The sequence below is a fragment of the Hypanus sabinus genome, chromosome 28, assembly GCF_030144855.1.
Source record: "Hypanus sabinus isolate sHypSab1 chromosome 28, sHypSab1.hap1, whole genome shotgun sequence".
Lineage (NCBI taxonomy): Eukaryota > Metazoa > Chordata > Chondrichthyes > Myliobatiformes > Dasyatidae > Hypanus > Hypanus sabinus.
In genome coordinates this window covers 5779800-5797282 of record NC_082733.1, presented here as the reverse complement: position 1 = coordinate 5797282, position 17483 = coordinate 5779800, and the positions used below count along the sequence as shown (strand labels likewise).

Genomic DNA, 17483 nt, shown 5'->3' with positions numbered 1-17483 from the left:
GATATTTTTCATCATAATTTAAAACAAATAAAAGAATAGACCCAGTTAGATTCATGTTTGGGTAATGAACCCAATTTAGTTAACAGCATATTTGTGTGTAAACATTTATCTAAAAGCAATAATATTATAATAAATAAATTATGAAACAACTGCTAATATTTTAGATGTGTTTGAGGCTGTTCTTGCACAGAATGAAACAGAAACTGCCCATAGCAAGCAGGGCAAAGCAACTAAATAGTAATCTTTACTCTAAGGTTGGAAGTGGGGGACAGTGTAGCAGTATGGATGAAAAATGTAAATTTCAAGGGTATTTGTACACTGAATGAAAGCTGGCTAGACTAGAGGACTGGTTTATAAAGCAGTATAGAAATTATACTGTACCTATGTAAAATTCCAGTTGGAATCCATGTAGATTATTGCAATCTCCTTTGTGACCAAACTGTAGAAGGAATATTAGAGATAGCACAACATAAGAGTCAGATTTATCAATATGGTGTCAGGACTCAAAGATGTCCTTAGAAGAGGCAGTTACAGAAATTGAGAATGGAAAGAGAAGATGCTGGATGGATTCAGAAGGTCAAGCAATGGGTGGAGAAACAATGTTTCTGAAAGCAGAAAAAAATCTATGATGATGTAACTCTGAAACTGAAATACCTAATGTAAATTATCAGATTTTATCTCCCCACTCATGCTGCTTGACTTGCTACATGGTTATAACATTTTCTGTTATTGATGTTGATCTCTGGTATCTGCACTTGTTTGCACCACTTAGGGTTGATATGATTTCAGTACTAAAGGGAATTCATAGGATACAGGAGGAAAATAATCGCTGTTAGTGAAAGCTAGGATTGCTGGATGTGGTATAAAGAGCAGAGCTAGGCTACTCAGCATTTAAGTTGGCAAGTACTTCAACAAACGGAATTTGGCATTGTTGGATTAGAGATTAATATTGTTATTTTTGTAATTTAACTTTATGCTTATAATTTTATATTATGACCTTCATGTGTTTAACTGTTCTGTGAATTTTCAGTTGATTCTGTATTTTTCTAGAAGTTTCTCTGCAGCCTGTGTCAAGCCACTGAACTTGACTATTTCATAGGTTACATCTTATCAGTGGAATGTTCTTTATCTATCTAACTTGAACTGGTTTTCAGTATATGACGATCATGACATATTTATTCTTTCTTTGTTCATTCTTTGTTCTTTCCCATCCTTACAGTAGTTACTGCTATTTAGTTAGGTTAGTTTCTTCTATTTCTTGTTAATAAAGTGGCCATAACCACCAAGTTTTATGGCTCATTCTTTAATTCAGAAGAACCCCTGGATCATGGCATTTCTAGATCCCAACAGCAAAATGGACTTCAGTAAACCTGCAGTTATTTATGTTAGATCTGAGATTAATAGGTTCTAAGTGATAGCACAACTGGCAAGTATCCATGTTAAGCCACAGAACTGTGTAGCTTGTTCTGGGGCTAAATGACTTTGCCTCTTCCTATGCTTGTCTAAGAAGATTATGACTGATTATTTAAAAATATTTTTTACAAACACCAGCCCCGATCTTTCCCATCCCCGAACCAGGCTGAATATTCAGATCTTTGGGGAAAACAAGGAAACTGGAGCAGTGTTCCTATTTGAATTTTTATTAACAACGTGTACCTCAGAGTTTGTTTTGGACAACTGTAACTGAAGCAGATAGAAGATGTCTCATGTTTTGTGAAACCATGCATTGAAAGAAAGGACAGGGCCAGTATTGTGGAAGAGGAATTTTTCCAATGCTACTTTGAAATTTAGAGCAAATGTAGACTTTACCCCATCCTGTCAATCAAACAAGTTGTCCCCACCAACCAAGATAAGGTGATGCATTTCCCAAATAAAAATTTTCCATCCTGGTTTGGTAATTAAACTCAAGTAAATATCAAAGCTTATTTCAGCTGTATTCTTGTAACTTAGAGAATATTTTCCATTATTTTATAATTCTACTTCCTTTATTTAATGTGCTCCTGCTGCTTATAATTTTTTGCAAGATAATCTGTAGAATAAATTTAGCATTGCTAGAGGGCTATTCAAAGTTAAATTCTGGTCATTACTCTTTCATATGTTGACTTCTGCTGAGTTTGTCCAGTGCTTTGTGTTTTGCTGCAGATTCTAGCATATGCAGCCTCTTGTTTCAGCCTTTTATATGTGTTAGGGATACAACAATATTATAATTTAATAAAATAGCTTACATTTCTGTGAATTTCCCATGTAAAATTTGAAATCATGTGCATTTTGCAAAGTTGAACCAACTGTTTAGATTTAATGGTATATAGTAATAATATTTAGAGCTACATAGAAGAGGTGATATTTTGTTTTATTTACTGCCTCATCTTTGTTAGGTTTATGAACCACATGAAACATCATATGGAATTGGAGAAGCAGAGTAGTGAGAGCTGGGAAAATCACACCACCTGTCAGCACTGTCACCGTCAGTTCCCCACACCTTTCCAACTACAGTGCCATATTGAAACTGCTCACTGCCCATATGAGTCAACAAGTAAGTATTTAATTGCCTTTTGTTTAGAAATAGCAGTTATTGTTTCATCGTTTCATTCTAAGTAATTTGCATAAAATGTATTGCATATATTATATGTAGGTTATTATATTGCTTTCAGTCACATAAAACACCAGCAAGGCTTTTGCCTACATGTCTGAGATTGTGCCATGATATCTGATCTTCCTTAAGTGGTCAATATAAATGTCAGTCTCATGTTAGCTGAAATTCTTCACAGTAACCATTACTTTTATGGTGAGGGAAGAATAGATATATATGAGTTTGAGAGTCTGTAGCTCAGTTGGTACTGAAATTTCCATAAATTAAAAATGAATCATGTACTTTCTTGAATGTGGCAACTTCCTTTACTTCTTTGCACCTACTTTTGATTTTAGTTCACAGTTGCAGAATCTCTGCATGTTGCTCTAAAATGTTGCATGCTGTATGCATGTTAATTAGGTGAAAAGTAAAAATCTTTTCATGGCATTATGTCTCTTGCACAGTTTTGATTCAAAATTTACTGAACTACCATAATTCATTTTATAGTTTTTTTAAAGATCATCCTTTATGTGATTTTTTTTTAAATTATGACATCACAGTCTAGTACAAAAGGATTTACGATGTGATTCTTCTGGTGTTCTTTTGTTAAATTGACATTTTGCTTTATTTTTCTACTAAAGCATATATCTCTTGGCATGCTGTTTGAATATATGTTCTTAAAATTTGTTTTTAATGCTATGCATTTGTGTGATTAGTTGGCACGTTTGCTTCTGCAGCCAGACAAGCTGCGGTGCATACCTAGTTATCATTGTTTACATATCATAAAGTGCCTTGACAAAATATTCAGCCCCACAACTATTTTCACATTATACTGTCTCATGCTTTAATTTTAAAATATATTGAAGTTGGATTTTTGAGCTAAACTACAAAACGTGCATCATAGTAAATCAAGAAAAAATTCCAAAACCTGACAAACTTACTAAAAAAAATTAAAAATGTAAATTGAGAGTCAGAAAAAGTATTAATCTCCTTTGTATTTATTATGCTGACTTTCCTTAGTAGCAATATGTTACCTTACCAACTCACCCAATTTGTTGATGTAGAAAATTGGAGGATCACCTGTTTTCAAAGAATTCATAAGAATTAATACCTCCTCTCACTGCAAGAAGGCCCAAAGGTATTGTAATTTTCAACAGAGCAAATCAAAATGAAGATAAAAGAGCATTCAAGGCAAGTCAGGGAAATGATAATAGAGAAGTGCAAAACTGGAGAAGGGCACAAGACCACCTCAAAGGTACTGAACATACCTCGGAGCTCACTGTAGTCCATCGTGAAAAAGTGAAAGAAATATAAAACCACAGCCTCATGGCCTAGGTCAGGCCATCCCTTTAAACTTAGTTGCACTTATCACTTCTATAAGAGAGGCTACTATGATGACAGTAGTCACTCTGAGCTGTAGAAGTCAGTGGCTGCCACTGCAGATGAAGTTCATGGCTCCACAATCTATAAGGCCTTGCACAAAATCGGTATTTATAGAAGAGTGGCAAGGAAGATGCCCTGGCTAAAAGAAAAACATATCCTTGCTCATAAAGACTTTGCAAATTATCACTTAGAAGATACTGTAAAAATATGGAAGAAGGTCTTGTATGAGGCTAAAGTGGAACTTTTTGGTTTCAACACTAAGTGGTACATGTGGCATAAATCTAATAGTGCACATCAACCGGGTAACACCATCCCTACTGTAAAGTATGGTGGAGGTGGCATCATGCTAGGGGGATGCTTTTCAGCAGCACAGATTGATTGATTGGAAAATGGTCAAGATTGATTGGAAAATGAATGCCTCTAAATATGGAGAGATCCTGGATAAAACCCTGCTAGCCTCTGCCAGAAAGCTTAAACTAGGGATGAAGTTAATCTTTCAGTAGGACAATGACCCAAAGCACACTGCCAGAGCAAGCGTGGAGTGGCTTCAAATGAAAAAAATTGATGTCCTGGAGTGGCCTAGTCAGAGCCCTGATTGTAACTCGAATAAATATCTCTGGCAAGATCTCAAGATTACTGTCCACTGCCATCTTCCAAATAACCTGACACAGTTTTAGCAATTTTGCAAGGAGGAATGGGCAAATGTTGCTACATCATGTTAGTGCAAAACTAACAGACACTTAACCAAATACATTACTGGCTGTTACAGCTGCAAGAGGTGGTTCAGCTAAGTACTGAGCAAAGGAGAATGAGTGCTTTTGATCTGCTGACATTTCAGCTTTTTGAATTTTTATTTTATCATGCTTTACAGTTTTACCTGTTTTTTGGGCTCTGCTCTGAAAATAGGAGCGTGTGATTCACAAATAGAAATGCTGTTAAATTCATCAAAATCCCTGGATTTTATGTGAACGAAAAGTTGGAGGCTGAATACTTTTTCAAGGCACTGTTACAGCTATTTCTCAGATAATTTCTTCCTCCCATTACCTGTCTTCTTGCTCTTCCAGTAAGTTTTGATGTAAGTTTAATTGTGAGGCATATTACAGTATGATGTAGCTGAGAAGACTTCATTGTTTCGGAAAAAATATGAGGAATTAAATTTTGCCAACTTTAAATGATACTTCTTTAGATGTTTCCAAGTGGATAGACTTTGAGATAGGAAAAATATTAATACTTTCTATTCTTAAAGCTCGTTTAATTACCTTGTAGATTATCTAATGATGGATTTTGTTTTTAGACAAAATGTTAAGATTTATCAGGTTTTCTTTAATGTGACTAGCACAAATTATCCATGAAACTGAAAATTTATATGTTTTGTATAGCATTGGTCCTTCATCATATGTATGTGTTTTTTTTAATACTTTTTTTATAGAAAGATTTCAAGGGGGATAATAATGTAACTTTAATAAACCACTCCACACTCTGAATTGTTAATGATGTGAGTCAATAGAAATTGATATTTATATCTGAAAAGTATGAATAAAAAAATACATTGTTCAATTCTGCTTTCCCACTTGATTGTTAAATACATTTCTGCAGTGCACTCACAATTTGCTATGTATTTTTTGTGAACTTCATTGTACAGCCACATAAATTCAGAGGTGGGGGAATACACTCAATTTCATGTGGGATTTTCTTCTGGAAATGGAATTATGACTAGATCTATAAAAGTAGATAATTTCTCTTGCAAAAATTTTTTTAAATTATACAAACACAAGGAAATCTGCAGATAAAAACACAAAATGCTGGCAGAACTCAGCAGGCCAGACAGCATCTATGGGAGGAGGTAGGGCCAAAACCCGAAACCTTGTCACTACCTCCTCCCATAGATGCTGTCTGGCCTGCTAAGTTCTGCCAGCATTTTGTGTTTTTATTTATTTCCAGCATCTGCAGATTCACTTGTGTGCCTTTGAAATCTGCAGATGCTGGAAATTCAAGCAACACATACAAAATGCTGGTGGAACGCAGCAGGCCAGGCAGCATCTGTCGACATTTCGGGCCGAGATCCTTCGTCAGGACTAACTGAAGATAGTAAGAGATTTGAAAGTAGGAGGGGAGGGGAAAATACGAAATGATAGGAAAAGACCAGAGGGGGTGGTGTGAAGTAGGTGATTGGCAAAAGGGATACAGAGCTAGAGAAGGGAAAGGATCATGGGACGGGAGGCCTAGGGAGAAAGAAAGGGGGAGGGGAGCACCAGAGGGAGATGGAGAACAGGCAGAGTGATGGGCAGAGAGAGAAAAAAAACTAAATATATCAGGGATGGGGTAAGAAGGGGAGGGGGGGCATTAACGGAAGTTAGAGAAGTCGGTGTTCATGCCATCAAATTGGAGGCTACCCAGCCGGTATATAAGGTGTTGTTCCTTCAACCTGAGTGTGGCTTCATCTTGACAGTAGAGGAGGCCACGGATAGACATATCAGAATGGGAATGGGACGTGGAATTAAAATGTGTGGCCACTGGGAGATCCTGCTTTCTCTGGCGGACTGAGCGCAGGTGTTCAGCAAAACGGTCTCCCAGTCTGCATCAGGTCTCACCAATATATAAAAGGCCACACCGGGAGCACCGGATGCAATATACCACATCAGCCGACTCGCAGGTGAAGTGTTGCCTCACCTGGAAGGACTGTCTGGGGCCCTGAATGGTGGTGAGGGAGGAAGTGTAAGGGCAGGTGTAGCACTTGTTCTGCTTGCAAGGATAAGTGCCAGGAGGGAGATCGGTGGGAAGGGATGGGGGGAATGAATGGACAAGGGAGTCACATAGGGAGTGATCCCTGAGGAAAGCAGAAAGGGGGGGAGGGAAAGATATGCTTGGTAGTGGGATCCCGTTGGAGGTGGCAGAAGTTATGGAGAACTATACGTTGGATCCGGGGGCTGGTGGGGTGGTAGATGAGGACAAGGGGAACCCTATCCTGAGTGGGGTGGTGGGCGGATCCACTTCTCAGGATGAGGTTTTTAATTCCGGGATGAAGGAGATGTCTTCCTCTTTTAAACATGCCAACTTGATGGCATGAACATTGATTTCTCTAACTTGCGTTAATGCCCCTCTCCTTCTTATCCCATCCCTGATATATTCAGTTTTTTTTCTCTCTCTGCCCATCACTCTGCCTGTTCTTCATCTCCCTCTGGTGCTCCCATCCCCCTTTCTCCCTAGGCCTCCTGTCCCATGATCCTTTCCCTTCTCTAGCTCTGTATCCCCTTTGCCAGTCACCTGTCTGGCTCTCAGCTTCACCCCACCCCCTCCAGTCTTCTATCATTTCGGATTTTCCCCTCCCCCTCCTGCTTTCAAATCTCTTACTATCTTTCCTTTCAGTTAGTCCTGACGAAGGGTCTCGGCCCGAAACGTCAACAGCACTTCTCCCTATAGGTGCTGCCTGGCCTGCTGCGTTCCACCACAATTTTGTGTGTGTTTCTAAATTATACAGTTTTTTATTTAAGTTACATTATCTTTTTAAAACCTGTCATCTGTTTATTATAAGGAAACTTGCTGTATTGTTAGAAGTTATATGGTTAATGTAGAATTTAGATTAATCTTTGGCTTGGATTTCCAGTGAGAAATAACTTGCAGTGCTTACTATTTAATGGAGGAAATTTAACTATACCTTTGGGAATATGCCAATACATATTTAAGCACAAAAGTCCAGAAGTATATGTAGATCCTTATCACTCCTCCACTCGTTCCAGTGTTTTTCAAAAAAAAAACACATTTTGAAAAATATCAACAAATAACATAAGCACCAGGAGATTCTGTTGGTGCTGGAAACGTTGCTTTGAAAATATGAAGTTTTGTCATATGGGGTATGAATGGGTTTTTAATAGCTTACTAAGCTTTAAAAGTATGCTTTAATGATCTTTCTGGATTTTTATTTTTAGAACACTACAGCACAGTACAGGCCTTTCAGCACTCCATGTTGTGCCGACCCATATAATTCTTAAAAAAATACTAGACCCACAATAGCCCATAACCCCCCATTTTTCTTTCACCCATGTGCCTGTCCAAGAGGCTCTTAAATACCCCTAATGTTTTAGCCTCCACCAACATCCCTGGCAAGTCATTCCAGGAACTCACAACCCTCTGTGTAAAAACCCCTGATGTTTCCCCTAAACTTCCCTCCCTTAATTTGTACATTAGCCCTCTGGTGTTTGCTATTGGTGCCCTGGTGCCCTATTACTTAAGAAATATTTATTTATATGTATTGCTCTATATTTCAAATTCCATGGTTTTTAAAAGTAACACCAAACACATCTTTACCTTCATCCTCTCTCATTCTGCAGGGATCCCTCTCTCTATGATTCCCTTGCCCATTCATCCCTCGCCTCCTGGCTCTTATCCCTGTTAGTGGTACAAATGCTAGACTGCCCATTCACATTCTCCCTCACCACCATTCAGAGCTCCAAACAATTCACCTATAATCCTCAAACAAGTGAAAGTCTGCAGATGCTAGAAATCCAAGCAATACATACAATGGTGGAGGAACTCAGCAGGCCAGGCAGCATCTGTGGAAAAGAGTAAACAGTTGACACTTCGGGCTGAGACCCTTCAGCAATATAATTGCTGGATAATCTTGAAATCTGTCTTGCTGGACACCAGAGTTCCTACAGAATATTGGAAAGAGCAACTTTGTGAACAACTTTTAGAGTTAGCAGGAAACATTGCTTTATGTCTAATCTTAGAATATTAACTATAATTAAGCTGTCATTCTTAAGACATAAAAGGAAGAGTCTTGAGTCTACTATGTGATATGTTTGTAGCTGAACTTGTAAATTTATTTTCTTACTGTATCTCAATTCTCGAGCTACTCAAAAATCTGTCATTGTCAGTTGTGACCATCCAATGTCATCTCAGGTTATGCATTTCAAAGATCCACAACTCTCTAAGTGAGAATTTATTTCTTCCTCTCCACTGTAAATAATCAGTCTTTTATCATGAACTACCCTCTAGTTCTCACCTTCTAGTCAGGGTAGCAGCTTCTTTATTTTTGCGATACAGTGTGAGCAGGCCCTCCAAGGTCTTTGAGCCAAGCGGCCCCAGCAACCCCACAACCCCGATTAACTGTAACCTCATCATGGAACAATTTACAATGAACTATTAACCGATCCACTGTGTCTTTGGACTTCAGGAGATAACCAGAGCACCTGGGGAAAACTCATGTATTCCACAGGAGGGCAACAGAGACTCCTTTCAGAACAGTGCCAGAATTGAAATCCGAATTCTAGAATGCCCTGAGCTGTAATAGTGTCGCACTAAACACTACATTACCATTGTGTTCTTAGTAACTATCTGCCAAGGGCTTTGAGAATGTTATACATGTCGATCAAGTTTTCTGTTTCACATGAGTTAGAAACGATAAGTGCATCTATAATGCAGCTACTACTGCTCAAGTTATTTTCCCTATGCCAGTCTAAATAGAACAGTTAATTTTATTATTCCTGAAGTGCAGCTTTATTTGCACACTGCAACTTGGTTCCTTAAAATATTTCCAGATAGTTAAGAGGTTGCACAATAATAAATATATTCTTTAGTTAGAAACACAATCATTGCTGTTGAATGGAATATTATTTAAATGCACTGCAGATCTTTGAAGTTGGTTTTTATTACCCCAGGTTATAGAAAGGAACATAAAAATGGGAGTGTGAGATTGAGGTCAGAATCAACCATGATAAAATTGTATAGTGGACAAGATCCAGCAGTGAAATAGCTAGTAGTTTGTATATTCTTAATTTTGTTGTGTTTTGGTTTAATATTTTGTTCTTCCTTGATCAATAATTTTGTAAATAGTTCTTACATTGTTACACATCAAAAGGCTGAAGATTTAACATTCAAACATCATTATTTCCCCCATAATTCTCAACCTTGGCAAATCCTTTAATCAGTGTCAGTTTTCTCTTTCTGTGACATTTACAAAAGATAAATAATTTCAGTATTTTTGCTGTGATTTTTATTTTGGAACATTTTACATTTTCACTGTTTAAAATTAAACTGGAAGTATATTTTTTAATGTCTTTAACATCTCTTGTCAATTGGTGCTGATTGAAACAATTTCAGGAATAGGGAGGTTCTTTAGTTTTTGTGAATAGTTGCCACTATGATGATTCAAAAGTGACCGATGTAAATAACTGCTATAAAACTAATGTTGTCTGAAGAGACCTTCTGGGAGTGGTCAGTCATTTGCCGAAATCAAAGTAACATGAGCAAAATTAACAGTGTTATATAAAATGATCACCCAATGTTTATCTGCTTTCCCCTAATGTACAGGTAACCATATTCTTAAGAGCAAATGCAGTATCCTAAATTGAAAGAAGTTTTTAAAAATTACTGTGTAATTTAGACTTAGATCACAAAATGAAAATAGATTGTTTTGTTTTATAAAATCATAATTCCACTGCCTGGTAAGAGAATTGGCATTAATAATGAGGATATACATAAGTCTTTATTAAATGATAAATAAGGAAGAGTGGGTGACTTATTGGTCTGATTTCTATGTTTTCAAATAATTGTTGCACAATAGACACCTACTGGTCAAACTAAATGCAAGATGAGGTAATAAGATTACAGAATGGTGAACTAAGAAACTAGATTTTTTTTATCAGAAAACATCCAGGAAATAAACAAAATGAAAATAAGACTTAATTCCAAGCTTGGGTACAAATGAACTCCCAAACTTCTGATAAAACTAATTTCTGATGAAGTTGTTTGACATTAGTAAAAAAAAAGATAACTACATTTCTTAATATTTTGGGGAAAGACATCAAACATGAAAAGAGAAAATCTGACTGAAGTTAATTATACATCAGTTTATATGTTAATGGGAATAAGAATGCTACTTGCTTCACTTTCTCCCTTCCGTCAGTTTTGGCACATAAATAAAATTAAATAAAGTACTGAAACAGTAAAGAATGTTACAATTTTCAAAAAATGCATGGTGTGAAAGGCATTTGAAAATTATTCTTTTAGTAAAGAACCCTTATTAAAGAAACGTCTAACTGAGCTTATTTGTTCAGTCTACCTTATTTTAACGCATTAAAGTTAATAAGATGTAGAGTATTTGAAGAAACAAATATTAAGCAGATATAATTTTGTTTCTTGGTTGTTTTTTCAGCAATTTGCAAAATTTGTGAATTATCCTATGAATCTGAGCAAGTTCTTCTACAGCATATGAAAGACAATCATAAACCAGGGGAAATGCCATATGTTTGTCAGGTAATTTTATTTTTGATATCTGTAAATGATTTTTTTTGTTTAAAGAGGTTTCTGTTTAAAATTGCAAGCATTTTGCCTTAATTTTGGAATGAGTAATGATGACATTGAATTAATGGTACGTTTTATCAAATTGAAAGTAAAACTCTTAACAGGAAATCCCATTTGATAAGCATTTACAAATACTTGAGTTATAATAAGTGGTGTACATATTGAAGTTCCAGTTCTTGACATAATGCGTGGCAGATGAGACCCTATTTTTAGTTGCAATTTAGTGGATATAGTCTATCATACACCATCACAGGATAGATGTTTCCCCCTTTCTTACTCCTTTCTTCCTTCTCCCCCTGTCCCCCTCCCCTTCCCCCTCTCCCCCTTCTTCTCTCCCTCTGCTCCTCTCCCCCTACCCCTTCCCCTCTTTCAGTAATTTTCTTAATTGATTTTATTATGTATACTTAAGTACAATCATTAATCATTCAATCAAGATTTAAATTAATCAGATCTATCCTGTCAGTCTTTTATTATGAAATGTGTGCATGTGCCTATCCTTTTTGGATTTTGGGAGTTCATCTCTTAGTTTCACACAGTTAATTGTTGGCTTAGCTCTTTCAAGATCCCATTTGGTGCAGCTGCAGACACATTAACAACTACTTCTGGGTTAACAAGACATAGTGTACTTTCCATTTCAGTGATCCATGTGAAAGCACCTTATCCATTGAAGATTTTCTTAATTCTTCAGCTTCCATATTCCAACTAACATGTGTCCGTGTATGTGAGAATGGTGAACTCTCCTGGCACTGGGAAAATATGTCTATACATGTATTAATGATGATTCAAATTAGATCATAGGACATACAGTAGGAGCAGAATTAGGTAATTTGGCCATTCAGGTCTTTTCTGTTATTTCATCATGGCTGATTTATTATCCCTCTCAACCCCATTCTTCTGCCTGCTCCCTGTAACCTTTTATGCCCTTACTAATCAAGAACCCATCAACCTCTACTTTAAATATACCAAATGACTTGGCCTCAACAGCTGTCTGTGGCAATGAATTTTGCAGATTCACCACCCTCTGGCTAAATTCCTTCTCATCTCCATTCTAACTGGATGTCCCCCTATCTTATGACTGTGCCTTCTGTCCTAGATTTCTCCCAGCATCCTCTTAACATCTATTCTATCTAGGCATTTCAACATGTGATAGGTTTCAATGAGATCACCCTCTCCCATTCTTCTAAATGGCGGGGGGTGGGGGGGGGGGGTGGAAGTACAGGCCCAGAGCCATCAATCACACGTCATCACCTCATATGATAAGCCTTCATACCCAGAATCATTCTCATGAACATCCTTTGAAATCTCTGGAATGTTAGCACATCCTTTGTAAAAGAAATAGCCTAAAACTGCTTTCAGTACTCTAAATGAGGCCTCACCAGTGCCATATAAAGCCTCAGCATTACAACCTTGCTTTTATATTCTAGTCCTCTGAAAATGAATGCTAACATTGCATTTGTCTTTCTCATCACCAACTCAACCTTCAAATGAAGCTTTAGGAAATCCTGCATGAGGGCTCCAAAGTTCCTTTGCACCACCATGGATCTTTGAATTTTCTCCCTGTTTAGAAAGTAGTCCATGTTTTTATTCCTTCTACCAAAGTGCATGACCATGCACATGCTGACACTGTATTCCATCTGTTACTTCTTTGGCCATTCTCATAATCTAACTCAATCTTTCTGCAGACTCCCTGCTTCTTTGACACTACCTGCCCCTCCACCTGTCTTCGTATCGTTCACAAACTTGGCCAGAAAACCATCAATTCTGTCATCCAAATCATTGACATACAATGTGAAAAAGAAGTGGTCCCAACACCAATCACTGTAGAACACTGGTAGTCACTGCCAGCCAATAAGAAAAGGCTCCCTTTGCTTCCCGCCAATCAGCCAATGCTGTATTCATGCTAGTATCTTTCCTGTAATATTATGGGCTCTGATCTTTTTAAGCAGCCTTATGTGCAGTGCCTTGTAAGAGACCTTCTGAAAATCCAAGAACATAACATCCACTGATTCTACTGTGTCTATTCTGCTTGTCTTTCCTCAAAGAATTCCAACTGATTAGTTAGGCAAGATTTCCCCTTAAGGAAACCATGCTGACTTTAGCCTATTTTATCATGTGCCCCTAAGTACCCTGAAGGGACATCTTCCCAACCACTGAGGTCAGGCTAACTGGTGTATAATTTCCATTCTTCAGCCTCTCTCCTTTGTTGAAGAGTGACCTTTGCAATTTTTTAGTCCTCTGGAACCATGCCTGTGTGTGTGTGGGGGGTGTGTGTGTCTGTGTCTGTAAAATGATTACTCAAAGATCATTAATTATGCCTCTACAATCTCTTTCGGAACCCTTTGGTGCAGTCTATCTGGTTCAAGGGACTTCGCTACTTTCAGACCTTTCAGTTTCCCCAGCACCTTGTCCCCTAATATTACTGCATTCACTTTTGATATCTGACACTGTCGAACTTTCGGTATACGGCTGATATCTTCCACAGTGAAAATGATGCAGAATGCTTATTCAGCTTGTCTGCCATTTTCTTGTTCCCCATTACTACCTCTCCAATGTCATTTTCCCCCAGTCGAGTATTTACCCTCACTTCTCTTTTATTCATTATATATCTGAAAAAAACTTTTGGCATCCTCTTTAATATTATTGGCTAGCTTAGCTTCATATCGCAGCCTTTTTCCCTCTTATGGCATTTTTAGTTTTCTTTTATTGGTTTTTAAAAGTTTCTCAGCTCTTAACTTTCCACCAATATTTGCTTTAATATATGGGCTCTCTTGCTTTTATGTTGGTTTTGACTTCCCTTCTCAGCAATGGTTATGTCATCCTGCCTTTAGAATACTTTTTCTTCTTTGGGATGTAGCTATCCTGGACCTTTTGAATTGCTTCCAGAAACCCCAGCTGTTGCTGCTTTGCTGTCATTCCTGCCAATGTCCCCTTCCAATCAGTTTTGGTCAGCTCCTCTTTCATGCCTCTGTAATTCTCTTTATAACACTGCAATAATGATACATCTAACTTTAGCTTCTCTCTCTCAAACTGCAGAGTGAATTCTATCATATTAAGATCACTGCTTCCTAGGGGCTCCTTTACCTCAAGCTCCCTAATCAAATACAGTTCATTACACAACACCCAATCCAGAATAGCTAATTCCTTGGTTGGTTCAACCACAAGCTGCTCTAATATCCATCTTGTCTGTATTCTATAAATTCTCTCTCTTGGGATCCAGCACCAACCTGATTTTTCCAATCTACCTGCATATTGAAATTCCCCCATGGCTTTCGTAACATTGCACTTTGATGTGCCTTTTCTATCTCCTGTTGTAATTTGTAGCCCACTTCCTGGCTACTGTTCGGAAGCCTGTGTATAATTTCCATCAGGGTCTTTTTACCCTTGCAGTTTTAACACTACCCAGAAGGATTCTACATATATTGATCTTCTGTAATCTCTTTCTAAGAATTTGATTTCTAATTTTACTCACAGAAGCACACCACCCTCTCTGCCTACTTGCTTGTCTTTTCAATATAATGTGTGTTCTTGGATGTTAAGCTCCCTAACTGATTTTCTTTCAACCATGACTCAGTGATCCCACAATGTCATACCTGGTAATCTCTAATTGTGCTACAGGGTCATCTACCTTATTCTCTATCCTGGGTGCATTCAAATATAACACCTTCTCCTGTATTCATCACCCTTTTCGATTTTGTCCCTATGTTACAGTGCAACTCATCTTACTGACTGCAGTTTTGCCCTATCATCTGACTGTTCTTCCTGACAGTCTTATTACCGATTACCTCTGCTTGTAAACCTACAGCTATATTACCCAGTTCCTATTCCTCTACCAAAATTAGTTTAAACATTCCCCTCTCTTCTCCCCCCCCCCCCCCCCCAACAGCTCCAGCAAACCTATCTGCAAGGAAATTGGTTCCCCCTCAGGTTCAGGTGTAACCCATCCGTTTTGTACAGGTCATACCTTCCCCAGAAGAGATCCCAATGATCCAGAAATCTGAAGCTCTGCCCCCTGCACCAGTTTCTCAGCCGCACATTAATCTGTGAAATCATCCTATCATTACCTTTACTAGCGTGTGGCACAGGCAGCAGGTCAGCAATTACTACCCTGAAGGCCCTGCTTTTCAGCATTCTACTTAGTTTCCTGAGTTATCTCTTCATGACCCCCTCACTTTTCCTGCCTATGTAATTGGTGTTAATATGTGCCAAGACTCTGGTTGCCCATTTCCTCCCCCCCCCCCCCCATCTCTCCCCCTTTAAAATGTCTTGGACCCAATCAGAGCAACTCTTTTGTTTATCTTGCCTGTTATTTCCTCAAAGAATTCCAACGGATTCTCCAGTTACAATCTTCCCCTGAAAGAAATCATACTGACTTTGGTCTACTTTATCATGTGCCTCCATCTATTCTGAAACTGAAAAGTCAGGCTAACTGGCCTACAATTTCCTTTCTACCACCTTCCTCCCTTCTTAAAGAGTGGAGTGATAGTTGCAATTTTCCAGTCCTCTAGAACCATTCCAGATTAGAGAAAGCAATCAAAATGAAGGCTAAAATGGATAAGTATAATCTGGTCAAATTAGACTTCACTTTATCTGACTGTGGTCTATTTTTCCATCCTCCCACCTTTAGGTATGCAGTTACCGGTCATCAGTGTATTCAGATGTTGATAACCATTTCCGTGTTGCTCATGAAAATACCAAGCAGTTGCTCTGCCCATTTTGCCTTAAGGTCATTAAAAGTGGAAATGCTTATGTCCAGCATTACATGAGGCATCAGGTACAGTATTATTACTGATTTACATTGAATTTTGCAAATGGGTTTCTGCTTAGTGCAGAAACGGGGCAACTCACTCAACAATATTACTAATGATCTGTATATGTACTATAAGATTTGTAATCACTTGGAGAAGCTTGAACAGCGAATAAGGTCAGTTGAGAAAATTTACTAAGTAAAAGAACGCTACTTTCATTGGATTTCAAAATGCATGATGAAGTGGTGGATATGAGGGAAGAATGGTACTTAAGTTTAAAAAAATAAGTAGGTCAGTAATCAGTTACAACATTATTGTTGTTTTTGACATTCTTTGTTAGGTTTATTGAACATCTCAGTTTGTCATTGTCGGGGAGAAATCTATTTGTAGCTCATAGCTGAACAATTTGAATAGTCAGCATAACTAGAAACCCACTTAAAGACTGCTGCATTCAAGTTATCTCCCTTCTTTGAATAAATTGCACTTCATAAACTCTACACTAGTGGTCACCAACCTTTTTAAGCCCAAGATCCCCTACCTCGGCCTTAGTGAAGGGCAAGATTGACTCCAAATCAACTAGTTGCATGCATGTGGACCAGGGCAGAAAAGACCGGAAGTAAAACCCCACAACCCGGAAGTAGAAACAATGTATGAACACCAGGGGTCACCATCCTTTTTTTTGCTCTGCGGACCGGTTTAATATTGACAATATTCTTATGGACCAGCTGACGGGGGTGGGTGGGGGGGTGTTAAACACGACTGGAATACAGCAATACTCGAAGCAGGGTCCTTATGTCCAGTCTATTCCGCAATTTAGTGTACATGGCTCTCAGCTGCTGTCCCGCTTGTTCATGTTTTTTCTGTCTTTAAGTGCAGGGTGCTTGGACTCAAGGTACCGAAGCAGTTTTGAGGGCTTCATTGCCTCATTAGACAGCCTCTGGGCCCGAGCTCCAGCCTCTCCAGCCTCCTTGGCCAAGCACAGCTGTTCCTGTGCCAGGGCCGCGGCAGTCGCAGTCTGGAGAGGGCGACCAACCGAGCAAGGAGTGTGACAGGGCGCACATCCGCCCCGCCGCCCCCCCCCCCCCCCCGTAGGATTTATCAGCTGACAAAAGTTTGTTTCAGTAGATCGCAGCGAGGTAGCTGCCCTGCTGCTTATGAAACCCTGAGCCCAAATGAGGTCATCTGTGAATATTTTAGCACCGGGTTCCCCATGAACATTCAGTGTGCTAAACAGGTTTAGAGGCAGTGCCCATCTTTCTGCGCTCCAGGCCAGTAGCAATGGCACTTCTTGCTGGCTGCACGAAGCAGCTGGTTACACGAGGCCAACCAGTGATCCCTGACGCGATTGGGCAATGACCTCGCATGTATTCAAGTTCAACAATGGGCGTGACGGGGAATGAGGAAAGGTGCAGCTGACTCATATCGTTTCCCCGTGGCCCAGTGGTTGGGGACGCTAAAGTACACCGTAGTGCATGGTGGGGGAG

At 38.7% G+C, this 17483-nt stretch overlaps 1 protein-coding gene across 3 annotated transcripts in view; it reads left to right on the top strand.

The window, feature by feature from the left end:
* LOC132382393 (zinc finger protein 280C-like) overlaps positions 1-17483 on the top strand; it is a 127229-nt gene that overhangs the window by 66009 nt on the left and 43737 nt on the right. For all 3 annotated transcript variants that reach the window (XM_059952542.1, XM_059952540.1, XM_059952541.1), the window contains 3 exons: positions 2376-2533; positions 11106-11206; positions 15879-16025. In XM_059952542.1, the coding sequence (XP_059808525.1) occupies positions 2376-2533; positions 11106-11206; positions 15879-16025 (406 nt within the window). The remainder of the gene's footprint in view (positions 1-2375; positions 2534-11105; positions 11207-15878; positions 16026-17483) is intronic.